The sequence below is a fragment of the Calidris pugnax genome, unplaced genomic scaffold (genome assembly GCF_001431845.1).
Source record: "Calidris pugnax isolate Ruff unplaced genomic scaffold, ASM143184v1 scaffold246, whole genome shotgun sequence".
NCBI lineage: Eukaryota > Metazoa > Chordata > Aves > Charadriiformes > Scolopacidae > Calidris > Calidris pugnax.
Genome location: NW_015090989.1, coordinates 288736 through 307968, shown reverse-complemented (window position 1 = coordinate 307968; position 19233 = coordinate 288736). Strand labels below are relative to the sequence as shown.

At 36.6% G+C, this 19233-nt stretch overlaps 1 protein-coding gene across 7 annotated transcripts in view; it reads left to right on the top strand.

Moving 5' to 3' along the window:
- The window catches only part of DMD (dystrophin), a 1195780-nt gene that overhangs the window by 896736 nt on the left and 279811 nt on the right, over positions 1–19233 (top strand). For all 7 annotated transcript variants that reach the window (XM_014954058.1, XM_014954055.1, XM_014954053.1 and 4 more), the window contains one exon: positions 309–463. In XM_014954058.1, coding sequence (XP_014809544.1) covers positions 309–463 — 155 coding nt within the window. The remainder of the gene's footprint in view (positions 1–308; positions 464–19233) is intronic.

Below are 19233 nucleotides of genomic sequence, written 5' to 3'. Positions count from 1 at the left end.
TTAGAAAAGAATAACCAACATTCTAATCAGTGTTTATCAATTTGAACTGTCATATTTTATCTGGCATTTAGGATTTTGTTGCTTGGTCCTGTCAGAGATTAGAAGTAGTCCTATGGTCTTATGACTAAAGGGATCTAAAGAGCCTGACCTTAGTTACCAGTAAATCTGAAAAAGGTTTGGGGTTTTGGTGGTTTTTTTAATATTGATGGTATACGTTGTTCATTTCCTTCTCTAATAATCATACAATGTGTGAACATCAGTTTATGGTGATATGAAGTTTATTGTTTTTCTTTGTCTTTTTACCTCAGCAATTTTCAAAAGAAATACGACAATGGCAAATAAATGTAGATGTGGCAAATGACATGGCACTTAAGCTGCTCCGTGATTATTCAGCAGATGACACCAGAAAAGTAGAACTGATGACAGACAACATTAATGCATCGTGGGCTGCCATTAATAAGAGGTAGGACATAAATTCTGCTATTAGATTTGTTGTTGAACTTCATTAACTGTCATTGTCCGGCTTTGGTTAAATATTATAGAAGATGTAACATTTGAAAATTACATGATTATAGTGAGAAAGGAAAGAATGATGGTAACTCTTCTGTCATAGTTTTTGGAAATTTGTCTTTGGAATGCCATTTAATTATCTCAAAATTTTGCCTTCTGCCAATTTTCCTCTGCTGTAATCAGTTGCCAGCTAACTTCGTTTGATAAGATATACTTTAAATATTTAAAATAAAGGTGTGTCACATTTTATCTCCACATCACAATCACTGTAGTGATTCTAAGTCATCAACTGAATCTGAAAATGACAGACATATCCTATTGAAGCGGGTTCAAACTAATAATGTTATCCTCTACCTTTGAAGCAAATCTTGAGTCAAGAAAGTTTTTATTAGATCCTTGATCACATTCTTGATTACATTTCAGTCTTGCAGTATTTGGTTTGGATACCAGTTCCTTACTAAAAGCAATTTTTGCAGCTTGCCACCAAATTGTGAATCATCCAATATGCAATCTATAAGATCAGAACATATTGCAGAATAAAAATTACTTTCTTTATAATAGTGAAAGAGTTTTAAATCATTGCACATTAGATGAGGTATATAAAAAATTAAATCAAAGTTGTTTTAATCAGTATCGTGGATTAAGTTTTATAGCTTATAACTGAAACTAGAACTGAATTAGATCTTAATATGTTTTTAATTAAAGTCTATGAACAAGGGCAGAAAAGTCAGTTTAGTTAAATATACAATAAATTCAGGAGATCTTCTTGCATAACGGAAATTACTTAAATCACTGATAACTACAGAAATTTATTCCCACTCTTTGTTTTATTTTTTTTCTGAAGTTAATATTCATATGAATGAATCACTTCAGTAGCATTTTTTTGAAGCATACTTGCCACTGACTTGAGATCTTGTTCAACTGAGAGAAAAAATGCTATTGATGTCCACTAAAAGAAAGCCACGTAATACTTCGAAATCTTTTTTTTTCTAACAAGAGCAATAGCTAAACTGAGAAATTAGTATAAACATTCAGTTAATATCAGATTGCATTTCTCCTGTTACAGCAGTAGCCATTTTAGCTTTATTAGTAGTAGCCATATTTTTAAGAAAAATGTTTTGGAATCTGTGGTCTGAGAAACAAACTGGGGGAACATCTGTTCCTGGATGAGAAAGGCTGGGTGTCTAATGCTCAAAGCTATTCTCTATGAGTAGGTAAAATTAGTAGTTCAAAAGGGTTAGATGGGAGAACTGAAGGAAATTGCTTTTGTCTGTATGTAGAACTGCAACCCCCATTTATTGAGATGGCTTTGTAATCCTGAAGTCAAGGATATCTCTGTAGCCACTGTGGATGCACAAGTAGCAATTGTAGCTAAGAGTGCATCTTTAAATCTGTTAACGCTTCAAGCCCCAACCCAGGTGTGTCTAATGTTGCCTAAATGTGAGAATTGCCATTGTTGCATGGACTCAGCCAAGTATTAGGCTAACACAGAGTACAAATTCTTCAAGACACGTCCTGTAAGCTTCTAGAAAACCCACAGGCTTGTTCACAGCTCATGTGTTAGATGAATTACTGTAGTAAATACTTTATGTTTTAGAAGAGAGCTGTTTAGGTGACTGAGTTGACATTTCCTATTCAGAAGTAGAGAAGGATAGGATTAAGCTTCAACAGCTAACTGTAAGACTAGAATTTCCTAGTTTTGATTTTTTGTTGTTACTATATTTCTAATATTTTTTTAATTCATTGTTTTGTATATAATTTTTGTAAGACTTCTCGTGATTTGGGAAACCAAAAAAGAAGCATGTTACAAACAGTAGTTTGTAAGATTCTCTAAGGGCTGTATCACATTTCTGTCTGTCTTTTCTCAAACATTGATAAATATGGATGTAGTAAGGCATCAAGTCAGCAAAAGGCTTGTACTTCGAAAATTTTCTGTACCTGTAGATTTTTCAGTTTTGTTTGAAGCAGTAGCCAGAACTTTTGCTCATGAAGCAACTCCTGAGTGAGGTCTTGAAAGACCTCCTAGATTTTCTTTTGTTAAGCAGCTCTGTGAAAAGAGACTATGGAGTCCATGGGATTTTGGTTGATTTAAATGCCAATTTGTTCTGGGTTTGGGTTTTTTTTTGTTTTGTTTTTTCCCCTCCCTCTACACTTCAGCTTTCAGGTTATTGCACAGAGAAAACCAAATTATTTCTTTATGACTTTGGGGATCTTTTGAATGGTAAGAGAATATTTACTCAGTGGAAAGAAGACGTGAACTGTTTGTTACAAGCTCCAAGAAAGGTTATTTCTCCACTGAGATGCATATACAATGATTTCAGATATATCCATGGGTGTTATTTTCGTCTAGACCATGAGTAAGTGATGTAGAAGTACACATCCACACCAGATGCTCGCAGTGATGTCAAAAAATATTCCAAATAATGGTCTTGGCCATTTCTCCAGTATTTTAGAAATAGTTTTATCGCTGTTTATACAGGTCTTGAGTACCAAGAAGAAATATTCTGCTAAAGATTTTGGTTTCTTTTTCCCTATATACCTACTTTATATGGCATAATTATTTTGTGGATATTTTCTTTTAAAATGAAAAACTGAGTGGCTTGCATTGGTTTGAACTGGTTTTCCTCTAACCTGCCATTAATATCAGAATTGTGTGCCAGTGTGAAAAATGTGAAACCTCGTTTTCCATGAACCAGATTAGTAAAACAACAGGCAGGCAAGCAGCAGTAAAATTCCCCTTTGCCTGTTGGTAATAGTTCAGCCAAAGCAAGTACTTTAGTCATTAAGGCAACATCTGCCAGCTTGTGTTTTGTTTTGCTTGAGTAGATTTGCAGCTGATTACTGTGTGTTTACCCTTTGCCTTACTGTTCTGTTTTATAACATTGAACTATATCTAATAACATGCTAACTCCTTTGATAGACAAGCTGGTAAGTGCTTGATGGGTGCTTTATTTTTTTCACTTGCCACTTTTTAATTTTTTCTTTTTTTAATATTGCAAGGACACACTAAAAAGCACATGAACTGATCAGCTGGGCAAAAGCCAGAGTCATTTGTAAACAGGTCTTTTCCTCTTCTCTTTAGAAGTGTTGGCTTTCCAAGAATTAACTGTATTATTTAAGCTGAGGCAATTAAGGAGAAAGTGATTTTTATTACTTGTATTAACGAAAATAAATCCAACATGAACTGAAGTGTTCTCAAGAGAAAAAGATACAATAAAGGAAACAACCATTAGAAATCTACTATATATAAAAGTGTTTGCTTTGGTAGTATTATGTTACTCTCTCCTTTTGTAGGCACTCGCAGTTTATATGAACTATCATATAAAATGTAAACACTTGCTTAAATTTGTTCCTTTCCTGGGAATTCACCAATTGTTTTTAAATTTCACTAACTTAAATATTAAGCTAAGAAGGGACTTCTATCTTTCTTAAGTGGAGCATATATAATGACAATAATTGCATAATGTACTCCAAGCCATCACTCCCACTCACCTAATAGACATCTTCAAGATTTGTACTGCCCACCAGTTCCTGTGGTCAAGTTCAATGGAACTCAGGCTGCGCAGCAGGTGTTAAGAGCTTTCACTGCTCAAGATGCATTTTTGGCATATTTGGGATGCAGGACCCATACATCAGTCAAAACACAAAAAGTAACTTTTTTTTTTCCCCACTGCAAGGTATGGACAGTAAAGAATCAATATATAATTAGATGTATTTTGTTGTTATTAGTTTAATTTTTAAAGAGTTAAAAGGGGAGTGGCAAGGAGTTGAGTTTTTAGACAACCTATTTGAAAGGTCTGAGATACCACTTCCCGTATTTATCTAAGAATAGTGTTAATTCTCTTATGCACTTGGTTATATAAAAACCTTGATTTTGCATGTCAGCTAGACAGTATGAAATGCAAATGGCCAAACAAATGTTTGTTTCCTAGGTAAATGCATAACATAACAGTAATTTTAAGTGTGAAAAAGCTCATAATCTAGCTTTGATCTTTGCGGAACAAAGCTTTGCTTATCACTGGTTTTCTGTTATGAAAATACAATCATTGGAATGTAAACTTTATCTGTACACAATGTTTATAAGTATAATTTTATTACCCACACGGAAAGAGCTTGACCATTCTGCTGGGGATGTTTTTTTTTAATATAGTGACCTAATAATACATTGCTTTATGGCACTTGTGGAAGTAATCACATTTGCATTACATTTGGACTGCTTTCTGGGTGAGAAAAACTACATTTACACATCAGCAACAGCCAGCAGTATGAAGCATGTTAAGTTATACTGAAGATTCATGGTTGGTTTCAGTAGCTAGACCTTTCTGGGAGTCACCCCTGAAGAGCTTATTTGCTCATTTAGGCTTGGACTGCTGAGGTCAAGAAAGAAAGAATTCACATGTTTTACTTTAGAGAACATTCACATCTTCTTGGTTCTCCAAGCAGATTTAGTCTTTTCCTTTCTGTTTTTCTATTGCTTTGAAACTTGGTCCGCATTCCTAAAATTGGTATAATTCCATGCATATGAACAGCTATTATGGTTCTTGGTGCAGGCACACATTATTTGAGCACAGTGAAACAATCAAATTAAAAATGCAAGTGGCTATGGGAACTTTGTTTATATGGGAAGCTTGTTTACATGTCTGCACCTCCAGTTGTTGTCCTGGCTACAGAGCTGCATTTGTGTGGGTGTGAGCAAGAAATCATGGCAAGTGTAAGACTTCAGATGAAAATGACAACCGTCAAATGTCATTTTCTGATGTAATTTTTTTTATTATTTTTCCCAAAGGAACCACAGTATGATAATTTTTATCACACGTTGGTGATTTATTGGTTGTTCTCTGAAATAATTTTGCCAGGCTTAAGAAAATAGATATGTAGAGTGACTGCTTTTTACAACCAGTATGCCACACTGAAGCTTGTTATACCAGCTTAACAATAGATACTAATTTAAATTTGCAATGGCTGCTGGAAAACATTGTAATTGTAGGGAATTTATTTTGTTTTATGAGATATGTTGATAATAAAGGTTTATCTTTGTTGCCTCTATTATTTAAAAAATTAAATTTTCAGTCTAGGTGTTTGTCACATGCTGTCTTTGAGAACTTTGCTTGGTTTTAATTCTATAAGGACTTAAGTACCCTTACTTAGTAGAACTATTCATGTTGAATAGAAGTGAGTTTCTCAGAAGTTACTCTCAGCAGAGTTAGTAATGTTGGCAAGCTCTAAAGAAAAACTCTTTATTAACTGTACGTGATGCAAGAATGTTATGGCTTTTGTGTTTAAAGTGTGGGTTTCTTTGAAGTTTCCTAAGAGTTATTTTTAGATAAAGAATTAAAGTAATTTTTCGTTTTTTTGTTCCATTTTGTTGCTATTATTTTAAACAAAAAAGTGCACCCTCAAAAATGACTATGAAAAGGGGCTGAATACTACTCTGGCAAAGTTTAGATGCTCTGAGTTTAATTTGAGATATTTGTTGTTTCATGTTTTACTTGGTTACATATCATTCCTCAATGTATCCATATTAAAAAGTACACCTAAAATGCCATTTAGGGGAGAGGGATTGTTTTATGATGATAGATAAATATAGGTTACCTATTTGAAAGACATTCTAGGAACAACCTAACTCTCAGACAAATATTTGTGTACAAAATATAAAGTCAATCTTATCAGCGATGGCATCAGTTAACATTGCTTTGTTATTCTTTTTCCTAGTGCCCTTAAGAATGATGCAATTTCAGTCACACATAGGAAAAAAAAAGACATAAATAGAAATGCCAGATGACGTTTCTATAACTGGGAGGTCTTGAAAGTAATCTTAGCTCCTCATACTCTAGTTTTCACTTTTGTTCTCCTCTCAGCTGACTGTACTTTTTTGTGGAGTACCGACACAAAAATGCGGATCCAAGATGAGAAGTCAACTGAGGGTACTGAATATTTGTGGTTTACTTTGTGAGAGGATGGTCTTGGATATCCAGTGCTTTCAAAATGCTGGTAGGATGAGCTGAAAAAGCAGTGTTACCCAGAATATGGTGTGATTCATCATTTCCACCTTTGTGAACATATTCTTGTGATTTTTGAGAAACTCTTTTAAGATTATAAAAAAAAGGAAAAAAGATCTTGAGTTATTTCAGGAGAGGGTAGCATCAGTACTACAGTACTCAACAATAAAATCTGTGGATCCTTGTGACTTCAGGGACATTTTTTTTAGAACTCTTCATATCAGTGTGAATAAACTTAATGTTCTCACTACTTGAATAGATACCTCTGTAGACTAGTACCTCTATCACTTCCAGAAAGGCAACAGATTTGTTGCCTGTAGGTCTACTAAGTCCTGTTACTGACAAACAGAAATGACCTCAAAGAGAAAAGTGGTGGTCTTAAATTAATTGTTTTTTTTTTTTAACTTGTCTGTCCCACAAGTGGCTTGCTGAGGTTTTTTTAGAGACTGTGAATTCAGCTGAATGATAGTTTAGTTGGTTTGGTTGTTAACTATAATCTGATGGCAATGATTTCATTATAGACAAAGACAGCACTGGCATTTTGCAGAAAGGTCTTCAGCTTCAAATATTAAGAGCAAGTGAATAATTAAAACTAAACAGGAAAAGTGAAAGTAGGATGTCTAGAAGACTATTCCTTAGTGCTCAGACAGTTGCTACTTCCATTTTTTTCTCATTCTCAGTTTATATTTTGGTCTTCAGTGAAATAGAATTCTGCTGCTTTGTTCATATTTACTGTGTGTTAAATGCTGTTTTTTCCTTCCTCATGAAAATTAGAGCGTTTCTCATGTTAGAGTGAAATAAAACTGGACAAAATCACTAAATAGTTTATGGCACAGAATTCTAAAGGGAGAGTGGTTTCATGGACTAACTTGAATCATAATCAGATCTAAATATGGACATTTCAAAGAAATGCTCTGTTGTGGTTTAACCCCAGCCGGCAACTAAACCCCAGGCAGCCGCCCGCACCCTCCTCCCATTGTGGGATGGAGGAGAGAATCAGAAGAGTAAAACTGAGAAAACTTGTGGGTTGAGATAGAGACAGTTTAATAGGCAAAGGAAAAGCCACACACATGAGCAAAGCAAACCAAGAAATTCATTTGCTATTTCCCATTGATGGGCAGGGGTTCATCTGTCTCCAGGAAAGCAGGCTCTGTCAAGGGTAATGGTGACTTGGGAATACAAATGCCATAATTCTGAATGTCCACCCACTTTCTTCGTCTTCCCCCAGCTTTCTGTTGCTGAGCATGATGTCGTATGGTATGGAATATCCCTTTGGTCAGTTGGGGTCAGCTGTCCTGGCTGTGTCCCCTCCCAGCTTCTTGTGCACCCCCAGCCTACTTGCTGGTGGAATGGTGCGAAGAGCAGAAAAAGCTTTGACACTGTGTGTAGGCACTGCTCAGCAGTAACTAAAACACCCCTGTATTATCAACACTGTTTTCAGCAAATCCAAAACATAGCCCCATACAAGCTACTATGAAGAAAATTAACTCTGTCCCAGCCAAAGCCAGTGCACAATCCATTTGAGAAACCTCAATCCTTTCCATCCACAGGAGGAACAGGACGAGCAAGGTGTTAATGAAGTCAGAAGTAAGCCTCATTTTGTGAGAGAAAGAACACAAATGTCAACTCTTGTTCTTATTCCATTAGAAGATTAAGACAAATATGTTGTTCTTTTTCTTAAAGGTGGGATTTTATGAAGTAATTAGAGAGTCTGACTCTCTATTTGAACAAGAACAGAAGCTAATGCTCTGTGCCCTGAAAGTCCAACCTTAAACTGTTTCTTATTAGTCTGCAGTTAAATTAATAAACTTTAGCTAACTGATTTTTGCTTTTATCCAAAGCTTATTGCAACAAATAAATTTATTTCTTTTCCCCTCAAGACTTAACAGGCTTCATGTCCTTAAAAACAAACAACTGAACAGACATTAATATGGCTGATGAACTAGCAGACTGCTAGCACAAAGAAATTTGACCTTAGTTGTCATTTTTCTTTTGCATTATTATTCTTTTGATAGCCTTGTTTTGTTTTCCCTCATGTTTTCTATGTTTTGGGGTTTTTTTATGTTTTGGATGGTTTGTTTTGGGTTTTTTTGATTGGTTGGTTGGTTTGTTTTTGTTTGGGGCTTGGTGTGGTTTTTTTCAGCATTTCCTTGCTATTCAAAGCTTTGGTGCTTCATGGTTGTTTAGCTTCTGATCAGCTGCTGTGCAGGCAGTGTATGCTCCCCCCTCATCGACTTGTCGGTCACACTTGAAACTGACATAATAATTCAGTCTGCCTATTAAATTTTTTGTCTCTCTTTGGAAGTTACCAGCAAATGTCCCAATATGACAAAAGTGGGGTTTGCCTTTTATTGTGTGGCTGTGTTTTAACTATGAATGAAATTTTGACCACACTTTGTTTTTATATAAACTCAAAGAGAAAAACAAATGATGAGGAGTTGTTATCATTCTGGGGGGGGGACTGATGGTTGTGGCTCTTCTTGACCAAGGCAGGGACCTGGGGAAGTGGCAGTACCGAGTGCAGATGGGAAAGCAACAGAATTAGCAATGAAATTTTCTTCTGTGTCCTAAAATAGGGGTGGTGAGAAATCGTTAAGGAAAGGTGAGATTAAACTAGTACATCTTGAGAACAGAAATTTTAAGGTCTATCTGATAGAGGTACGTAGAAGAGGAAAAAGTAAGTAAGCAAGGAATTTGTGAAAAGGAAAAGATCAGTATGATCATGTTGCTTAGCGTTCAGTATCAATCACATCTTGATCAGTACCCCAAATTTAACTGTACTGTGCTACATTCTCTGACACATTTAAAAAAGGTAGAGCTCCTCCCCAGCTACTGAGTATTACATCTCCTGCAAACTATAAGACATATTATCTGCTCCAAATGATAAGAAATAATAGCTCTTGGAATTATCACTCTAGCTGGCATATCTGCAGATTCTTCCTTTGTACCAGACACATAATCGGTTATCTATCTGATACACATCTGCTTAAGCAAAATGTCCCTTATTGTGACAAATTATATAGGTCCACATTTGTTGGTAAAGAAAGAAAAAAGTGTTATTTTTATCAGGTTAAAATGTGCTACATATTTTTCACGTTCCAGTTGCTCACTTGACACAGTAGATGGTAAGAGCAAATTTCTTGGGATTACCTGAAGTGCCAAGCTTGGAACACACATTTCCCACTTTCTGGATTTTATCGTATTAGTATGTTATGTTTTCTTTTTCCATTTTCCTTATTTTCTTTTTCTTGTTTTCTTTCCAATTATTTATATGCTTTCTTATTTTTGAATTCTGTTAAGTTAGATTTGAATCTAATCTAGTGGATATTTTTTTAAAAATCTAATTTGGAAGCGTTTTTGGTACCCCACAACATGACTTACAGATTCTGATTTTGATTGTTTTACTGTTTTAAATTTTGAAAGAGATGCTTCTGTTTATTATCAGTAATAGTAAAGAGTTCAGAAACTTCCATAAGTTCTTGGTGCTTATAGCATGTCTGAGGTTGATACTTCAGCTATGTTAATTAATTACTAATAATGTCTATTGTTCTATTATGAACAACATACCTTTACTGATTCCAAGACGGTAGATTTACTTTTATAGTAGCTAACCTGTAAGTTTTATGGTGTGGTTTTACTTCAAGGCCCAGGAGACAATTCTTCCAAGGCTGTCTTATATCTTTGCTCCTGTGGGAACACCAACAGAATAGGCTTGTTCAAAGAAGATGGCACTAAGAATCCATAGTTCAGATCTGCCTTTGGTGACACCGTTCCTTTTTACACTGTGCTGACCTCTTGGAGCTCTGGACACCTGTCACTGTTACTTTTTTTCATGTTGGCGAAAGTAAAAGTAGAAGCATGGAACATTTTTATTTTACTTTGGCTAAATTGATTTTCACATCATATCACTGCTTTAGTTATTTTATGTCTGATGTTAGTCTCCTTTGTGCTGGTTGGGACAAGGTATCCACACCAACATCAGGACAGTGTGTTAAAGAAGGACATAATATTTATTCCTTTTTTTTACTAGTAATCTTTCAGATGCTAGTATGTATTGACATCTTCATTAAGCTCTTGGTCTTGATTTTAAATACTAAATTCCTTCAAGGCTACAGCTAGTTCAGAACGCAGCAGTGTATATTGAGGTTAAATCTTCCTTGTAATATCTGGTATTGTGGACACATCTACATCGAGTCTTTCTGCTATCACATTCCTGATGGTTTGTTCCATTTGGAATTATTCACAGTTGTTCCTGGGTTTGATTAACCTAATAAATTTGCCATCTTGCTCTTCACACCCTTTTCCAATGCACTGAATAACACCTAGAGCTGCTCCCTTTGGAAAGACTGCTGATGCTCAGGCTTGAACATTACTTACATTGACTACGTTATATGTTCTTAATCTCAGCTTTGTTTCATTCACAAAGTTTATGTAACAAAACAGCTCCTTGTATGGTGGCTTAACTTGTGGATAATAAATAGATTATATTGTTTTATTGTTAGTTTTCATTTTTTGTTTCAATTAATTCTAAGAAGTTGGCAAATGTATTTTTCTCAAAAACATGGATTTTTATTGATCCATAATACACTTGCTAAAGCAATGTAGAATGATATTCACACATGGAAGCAGAAATCTTGAGTACCCATTCCCAATAGAGGACTTCATTTCTATTTCTGATTGAAGCATAACATTTGTATAGTTATATATATATATAGTCTTTATAGGTGGTTTCACCTTCTAGATATATATTTGTTTGGGTGTGGTCTAATTATGTAGGGGAAACTCTTAGCTAATCATAAATACTAAAGATTGTTGAACATAGTTACGTGTTTGTGTCGTGTCATCAGCAGTTTACTACATGTATAATGTGCTTAACTTGGACTGTGTCAAATGAACTAATCATATTCAATTTACTAGAATAATGTCACTACTTGATATTTGGGACTACTAAAATTAGTAAGATAAATAAGCCGCTCTTGCTCGCATTGTCATTCTGAAAAAGCTGCAGCACATTAAACAATCATATAGAGATAAGGTTTGAATGTACAGTTGTCATTAAAAATATTTAACAATTTCAAGTAATTGAGACAAACTATATTGCAGGTATTGGATAGCAGATGACGGCCTTTTTTTAGATCAGAGTACACGTAACCAGGAAAGAATTACAGAGATTAATCTAAGAAATCAAGATAGCATGTAAAAATATTAAAGACCTGTAAAAACAATGTATCATGGTAATGCCATGTGGATTTTTAAAAAGCTATTTATTTCATTAGCTGTTTGGAATTTTTATCTTTTAGATAAAAAGTGATTGTACAGTATATATAAATCACTCAGTAAAGTATGGAAATTTAGAGATCTCTGGCTACTGCAAAGCATGGAATTTGTGAGAAAGACTATTCTAATACTGCTTTTCTGTGTAACATTTTAATTTATAATATATACATGGTCTCGTGCACATACCTCACACTGCAAGAGCAGAATGAAGGGGATCAAGTAAGTAGGGTGACAGTTTTCTTTTTTTTAATAATGCATTTATACATCTACTTGTTTGCATTTTTAATAGGAAGGTTAACGAGTTGTCTATAGTCCACCTGTGCATGCATTATAAATGTATGAATATCAGTCGAACTTCATTTTTGTCAATTGCAACACAAGGCAGCCACCTCTGGTGTTTACTTGAGGTTAAGAGTGTTAAAAGGTTTTCTGTTTTGGTTTCTTATGATTCTTCTGAGAGAACTTGTCTCTATTTTTCAGTATTTTACATTATTTTTCTTCCCATGAAGAATATAATTGTTCTAATCTGATTTCTAGGAATCCTTTGTAGTACTAGAATATATCTTGGAAAATTCAGATTACTACTATCTGAATAAAGTAATATCTAAGCCAAATAAGGAGGCATTGTCTGCATGATCTACATCAATACCAGCCCTTGCTACTCAGTTATTTTCTTTTGATTTCCATTGTGGATATAGATTGGGTTTCACATCTGTAGTGAACTTTATGCATACAGGTCTCTGATAAAACAGAAACTTTTCCCTCTCAAGCTTTTTGTGTTGTTCTTGTAGACCTTAGAAAACCTGAGCCATGACTTCTCTGAACAAAGAGGAAGATATGAAATAGAGAATCATTTAGTGATTCAGATATTCTTGTAGGAAATCATAATGCAATGCTATAGTGACAGTCTAACAGCTCATTACCAGATCTTATGGGACAAGAAGATGATTTTTATTTTAAATGGTTTCATATGCCCATGTATTCTTGGGTGTGCTTGTCCCAGCTGTCTGTCCAGCATTTGGGCACCTAGATGTCTGTATCTAATAGGATTTCCTTGGGATAACACAGAGCATAGAAGACATCACCTAATGATTTGTCATCACGTCCCCTGTGTTCTTCTTAGGTGGTCAACAGAGTGCTGGCTTTTGGGATGTGCCTTCTGTGAACCTGGGTAAATGACACATAACTCACTGTGAAATATGACCCATTTTGTTTGCTGGCTTTTGCCTTGTGAAATGAAGGGTCTGAGAACAAGTCCATGGACACCTATGGGATGCCCTCATGACGCTGGAGTTTGCAAAGATGACAGAGCCAGGCTCTTTCCAGTGGTGCCCAGTGACAGAACAAGAAGCGATAAGCACAAAGTGAAGCACAGGAGATTCTCTCTGAATATCAGGAAACACTTTTTTGACTGTCAGGTTACCTGAGTGCTGGTACAGGCTGACCAGGGAGCTGTGGAGTCTCCATTTTTGGACATACTCAAAAGCTACCTGGACATGTTCCTGGTAACTGGCTGTAGGGACTCTGCTTGAGTGTTGGACCTCCAGAAGTCCCTTCCAAGCTCATCTGTTCTGTGACCAAACCTATGGAAATAAGCAACTGTTGACATCTTTTCATACTTTCTACTGACTTCTGTGAGGATCAGAAGCTAATATTGTTTCTTTAACCATACCATAATCAAAAGTTACCTTGTTTCCTTGCTAATAAATAGTAGAGGAAAAGTAGAGGTTGGATTTTTTTTTTTTAAATTTTCTTTTCAAAAGTGTTAATATGGAAAATTATCTATAGTTATATCCTCACATATATGGAGACTTTTCCCACCCCATGTGATGGATAAGAGTTATTTGTTGCAAGATCATTTGAGTATAATTGCTGCTACTTGTTTTTTTTTCTTAAATCTTATTTACTAGAGATGGACACATTAAAAAGAAAATGGCTATCAAGTTAGTATTAGAATGTATTGCCATCCTATTTCACTTGTAAGAAACTATACATGTAAACATATTTCCTGGAAGATGAACTGAGGTGCAATTTTTCAACTAATTGGAAAAAGCAGAACTAAGTCAAGGACTGCCAGCCAGATTTTAGTCTTGAGATATGATGATGATTATTGTGTCAAATACAATCATGAATGTGAGCCTTGAGCTGACAAGAGTTCAAGTTCTTTTTAATCAGGCTCTTATTTAGATTTAGGCCTCTTAGTCAGCAATAACAGCTGCTAGGTGGAAAAGAATGATTTTTTAAAGTAAGCATAGTTCCTTTTGCAAAAAGAACAGGATTGAAGAACCTTGTTTTTTCAAAATCTCAGTGTGTTGCCACATGTACATACCATTGCCACATACAAGCCAATTCATCATTCATTAACAGATCTGTTTATACAAGACTGTTTTAAATGTATCTTTTGGTTAAATAACAGAAAATAGAGATATGTTTCATTTAAAGACCTATGGTATATTTCATGGATTTATTTGCATGAGCTGAAGTAAAGTTGAATGACCAGTTAAAATGATGAATACATCAGTTATGCATTCATTTCTCTGATTAAAATTTGGAAAGTGATTTGAGAACATGCATATGTTAAAGAAAAGAAATGCATCTCACCAGACCTTGGATAAATTATCTAGAATATGTAGAGGATACTTGCATTACAGTGAATGCAAAATGATAAGTCACGAGCCAAATCAAGTGTCTTTTCAGTGTAAACACCTGATAATTATTTCACAGTTTATTGAGGAGGTAGAAAACACTGCAAATCATTTAAGAGTTAGATTTGGATGAGTCTGCCAGAACTGGATTTGTAAGAACAAAGTTCTGCAATTGTAAGCACACAAAATTTCGGGTACACCGACTTTTGTCAGGGCTTTTCTTAGCAAAGTAGTCAGACCTCCTCATGCACAGACTTAGTTTTTTGGTGTATTTATGCCTGTCTCCACTCCATTAAATTTTCCAGAATTGTTGTTTGGAGGGTTACTTCTGCTAAGATTTTTTATTTTTGAAATCTGTCCAAAAACCAATTGAGGCAAAACTATCACAGAATATCCTGTTCCTTTTGAAGTCAGTTGAAGGTTAGTCATTCATCTCAGTGGAGTTAGGATTTTCTGTGAAAGGCTTTTATATCAAACACATACTGAGTTCTGTTGAGCAGTGTGCGAGTCAAACATCTTCTCAATCTTCACAACAGTCTTCAAAAAGGGCAAGAAGGAGGACCCAGGAAACTTCAGGCCAGTCAGCCTCACCTCCATCCCTGGAAAAGTGATGGAACAGGTCATTCTGAATGTCATCTTTAAGCATGTAGAGGAAGAGAGTTACCAGGAATGGTCAACATGTACTCGCCAAGGGGAAATCACGCTTGACCAATCTGATAACCTTCTATGATGGCATGACTGGCTAGGTAGATGAGGGGAGAGTAGTGGACATTGTCTACCTCGACTTCAACAAGGCCTTTGATGCTGTGTCCCATAACATCTCCATAGGTGAGCTTGGGAAGTGTTGGTAAGATGAGTGGAGAGTGAGGTAGACTGAGAACTGGCTGTATGACAGAGCTCAGAGGGTTGTGGTCAGTGGCACAGAGTTCAGTCGGAAGCCTGTGACTAGAGGTACTCCCCAGGGGTCAGTACTGGGGGGGTCAGTCTTGTTCAATATATTCATCAATGACCTGGATGAGGGAACAGAATGTAGCCTCAGCAAGTTTGCTGATGACATAAAACTGAGAGGAGTGGCTGGCACAGCAGAAGGCAGTTCCACTATTCAGCAACACCGGGACAGGCTAAAGAGTTGGGTGGAGAGGAACCTAATGAAGTTCTACCAAGGGTAAGTGTAGGGTGCTGCACCTGGGGAGGAATAACCCCATGCGCCAGTACAGGTTATGGGCTGACCTGCTGGAAAGCAGCTCTGTGGAAAAAGACCTGTGAGTCCTGGTGGATAACAGGATGACCATGAGCCAGCAATATGGCCTTGTGGCCAAGAAAGCCAATGGTCTCCTGGGGCGCATTAAAAAGTACATGGCCAGCAGGTTGAGGGAGGTCATCCTGCTCCACTACTCTGCCATGGTGAGGCCACATCTGAAGTACTGTGTCCAGTTCTGGGATCTCCAGTTTAAGAAAGACAAGGAACTACTGGACAGAGTCCAGCAGAGGGCTACAAAGATGATTAAGGGAATGGAGCACCTCTCTTATGAGGAAAGGCTGAGAGACTTTTTAGCCTGGAGAAGAGAAGAGGGTGAGAGAGGGTCTCATCGGTGCTTATAAATATCTGAAGTGTGGGTTTCAAGACAATGTGACCAGACTCCTTTCAGTGGCGCCCAGTGACAGGACAAGGGGCAAAAGGGACAAATTGGAACACAGGAAGTTCCATCTGAACATGAGGAAAATCTTCTTTGCTTTGAGGGTGACAGAGCACTAGAACAGGCTTCCCAGAGAGGTTGTGGAGTGTCCTTCTCTGGGGATATTCAAAACCTGCTCTAGGTGGACCTGCTTTGGCAGTGGGGCTGGACTAGATGATTTCTAAAGGTCCCTTCCAACGTCTACTGTTCTGTGATTCTGTGAATCTATATTTATTTATTTATTTATTTATTTCTATTTACACAGTATCAAGGAGCAGAACTAGAGTTATAATTTCTTCCCAGTGTTGTAGAAACTCCATAATAATGATTTATTAGTATTACTCTGTATTCTCATATTCATATTACCTCCAGTTACAGTTTCTGTTGTATTACAATCTATCTGCAGTAGATCTATGTTAATCACATTAACTCCTTATAATGGGGAGCTTATTCTATACTTCAGTTTTCTGGAGGAATCTGGAACCTCCTGAAAAGTAAGGAATAACTATATAAGATGTGGAGCGGTTCTTTACAACTAGTATTCCTGTTTTATATTACATAAGATACAAAAAACAGTAGATAGTCTGCTGTCTCTCCATCTTATACCAATACTAACCAGTTTGGATTACCAGCTGCTTCTGAGCTGAATATTGCAGAACTGGACCTTTGACCATCATCTTTATTTCTTTATAGCAGTTGTACACTTCTTAAAATTTATTGACATACTGAAATAGTTGTTCTAAAATATTTTGAGTCAATCTGATCTGTCAGCATCTTTGTGTAACGTGAGTACCACTTAAGGCCCATGTTTTAGATGGGGAAAAAATAGTGTGTATAATTATCTAAGTGTTTATTCTTCTCACTTAACTTAAGATGATGCCTGGTAAAATAAGAAATGTAAGGTCTGCCAGAGAAGTTTTTCAGTCTGGAAACTCAGGCTTCTTTCTCTTGTGTGGTAACAAATCACTGCTGCGCTAGGCCACAGAGCTCAGCCCTCAGAGGTTGCAGATTTAAATGAAAACTACGCTAACAGTTTAATAGTATCCTTTGTGAGCCCTAATTGATTTCATGTAATGCCATTAGTGCGTTTCACAGTCTTATTAGATTTAGTTGTTTCTGCAGTAATTAAGTGTAAGAAAACAAGTGCCTTTAGAATATAATTATTTTCATAATCAGTTTTTAATTACACTTCGCTGTCTTAGAAAGCAAAGATTTTATCTTAATAAATTGTATCTGAGTAGTTAATATGCTGTTTATTAGATGTCACTGTTGACTTCCTTGAAATCTCAAAAGAATGGTATGTTTTGGAATGCAAGGAAAAACTTCATTCTACGTATTAGAGACCGTGAAGTGTGAACAAGATTTAAACAGAACAACAATCATCTGTTTGTTTTTAGTTTTTATTTTAGGATTCCTTCTTTTTCTGACTTCTCTCTTTAATGGGGATACTAGAATTATTAAATGTTATCTTCCCATGTTTTGTTGGGATATTACTTGAACGGTATGAGGTTTAGGCTGGAATCTGTTCCATGAGTTCAGAGAAATGGGCGGGGGGTGTTTGTGGTGTTATTTGTTTTTGTTGGTTGGTTGGTTTTTGATTTAGTTTTTTTTTGTTTGGGTTTTTTAGGATTGCTTGTTTTGTATTTTAAGATACTTCCTTTAAGTTTTGACTAGAGGCTATTTAGAAACACCTATTGAGTGAGTCCATCAGAACATTATTGTGTAACTACAAGTAAATTTTAATCATACTTCTTATATCTGTGATTTCTGTGCATTGCTCAGATTGCCAGTTCTTTAACCTGGTAATTCTTAAGATTTACCCTTAATCAAAATCAGTGTTTGATTTTAATGAAAATTTATCAGGAGACTAGAAATCCTTAGTAAACATAAAATATTATCAATAATACAAAAGATAACCTGTAATTAGTTTTAATTGCAAAGGAATTATAACAATCCACTTAGTTTCATTAATGATTTTTCTGTATCTCACAATGTAAGTGTGATATATGATTATAATGAACATACGGAAAATCATAGAATCATAGAGTGGTTTGGGTTGGAAGGGAGTTCCAACCGCCCTGCTGTGGGCAGGGACACTTTCCACTAGACCAGGTTGCTCAAAGCCCCATCCCACCTGGCCTTGAACACTTACTCTCTGGGCAACCTCTTCCAGAGTCTCACTACCCTCAGAGTAAAGAATTTCTTCCTAATGTCTAATCTAAATCTCCCCTTTCAGTTTAAAACCATTACCCCATGTCTTATCACTACACTCCCTGATAAAGAGTCCTTCCCCATCTTTCCCATAGGCCCCTTTAAGTACTGGAACGCTTCTATAAGGTCTCCCCTGAGCCTTCCCTTCTCCAGGCTGAACCCCAGCTCTCTCAGTCTGTCTTCACTGTGTTCCAGCACCCTGATCATCTTCATGGGCTTCTGAACTGGTCATGTCCTTGGGAACCCCAAAGCTCAAAGCAGTACTTCAGGTGGGATCTCACAAGAGTGGAGCAGAGGGGTAGCATCACCTCCCTCTACCTTCTGGCCACGCTTTTTTTGATGCAACCCAGGATGAGGTTGGCTTTCTGGGCTGCAAGTGCACATTACCAGCTCATGTTGAGCTTCTCATCAACCAACACCCCCAAGTCCTTCTCCTCAGGGCTGCTCTCAATTAATTCTCTGCCCAACCTTCTATTTGTGCTTGTGATTGCCCCGTTCCACGTGCAGGACCTTGCACTTGGCCTTGTTGAACTTCGTGAGGTTCACACAGGCCCACCTCTCAAGCCTGTCCAGGTCTCTCTTGATGGCATCCTTTCCCTCCAGTGTGTCAACTGCACAACACAGCTTGGTGTCATCAGCAAACTTGCTGAGGGTGCACTCTCTCCCACTGTCCATGTTGCCAACAAAGATGTTAAACAGCACCAGTCCCAACACAGACCCCCGAGGAATGCCCTCATCACTGGTCTCCACTTGGACATCAAGCTGTTAACCACAACTCTTTGAGTGTAACCATCCAGCCAATTCCTGTAGAAGCTTTTGTTTTTGCCCTTGACATCTCTGGCCAGACTTAACTCTGTCAGGGCTTTAGCTTTCCTAACCTGATCCCTGGCTGCTCAGACAACTTTTTTGTATTCC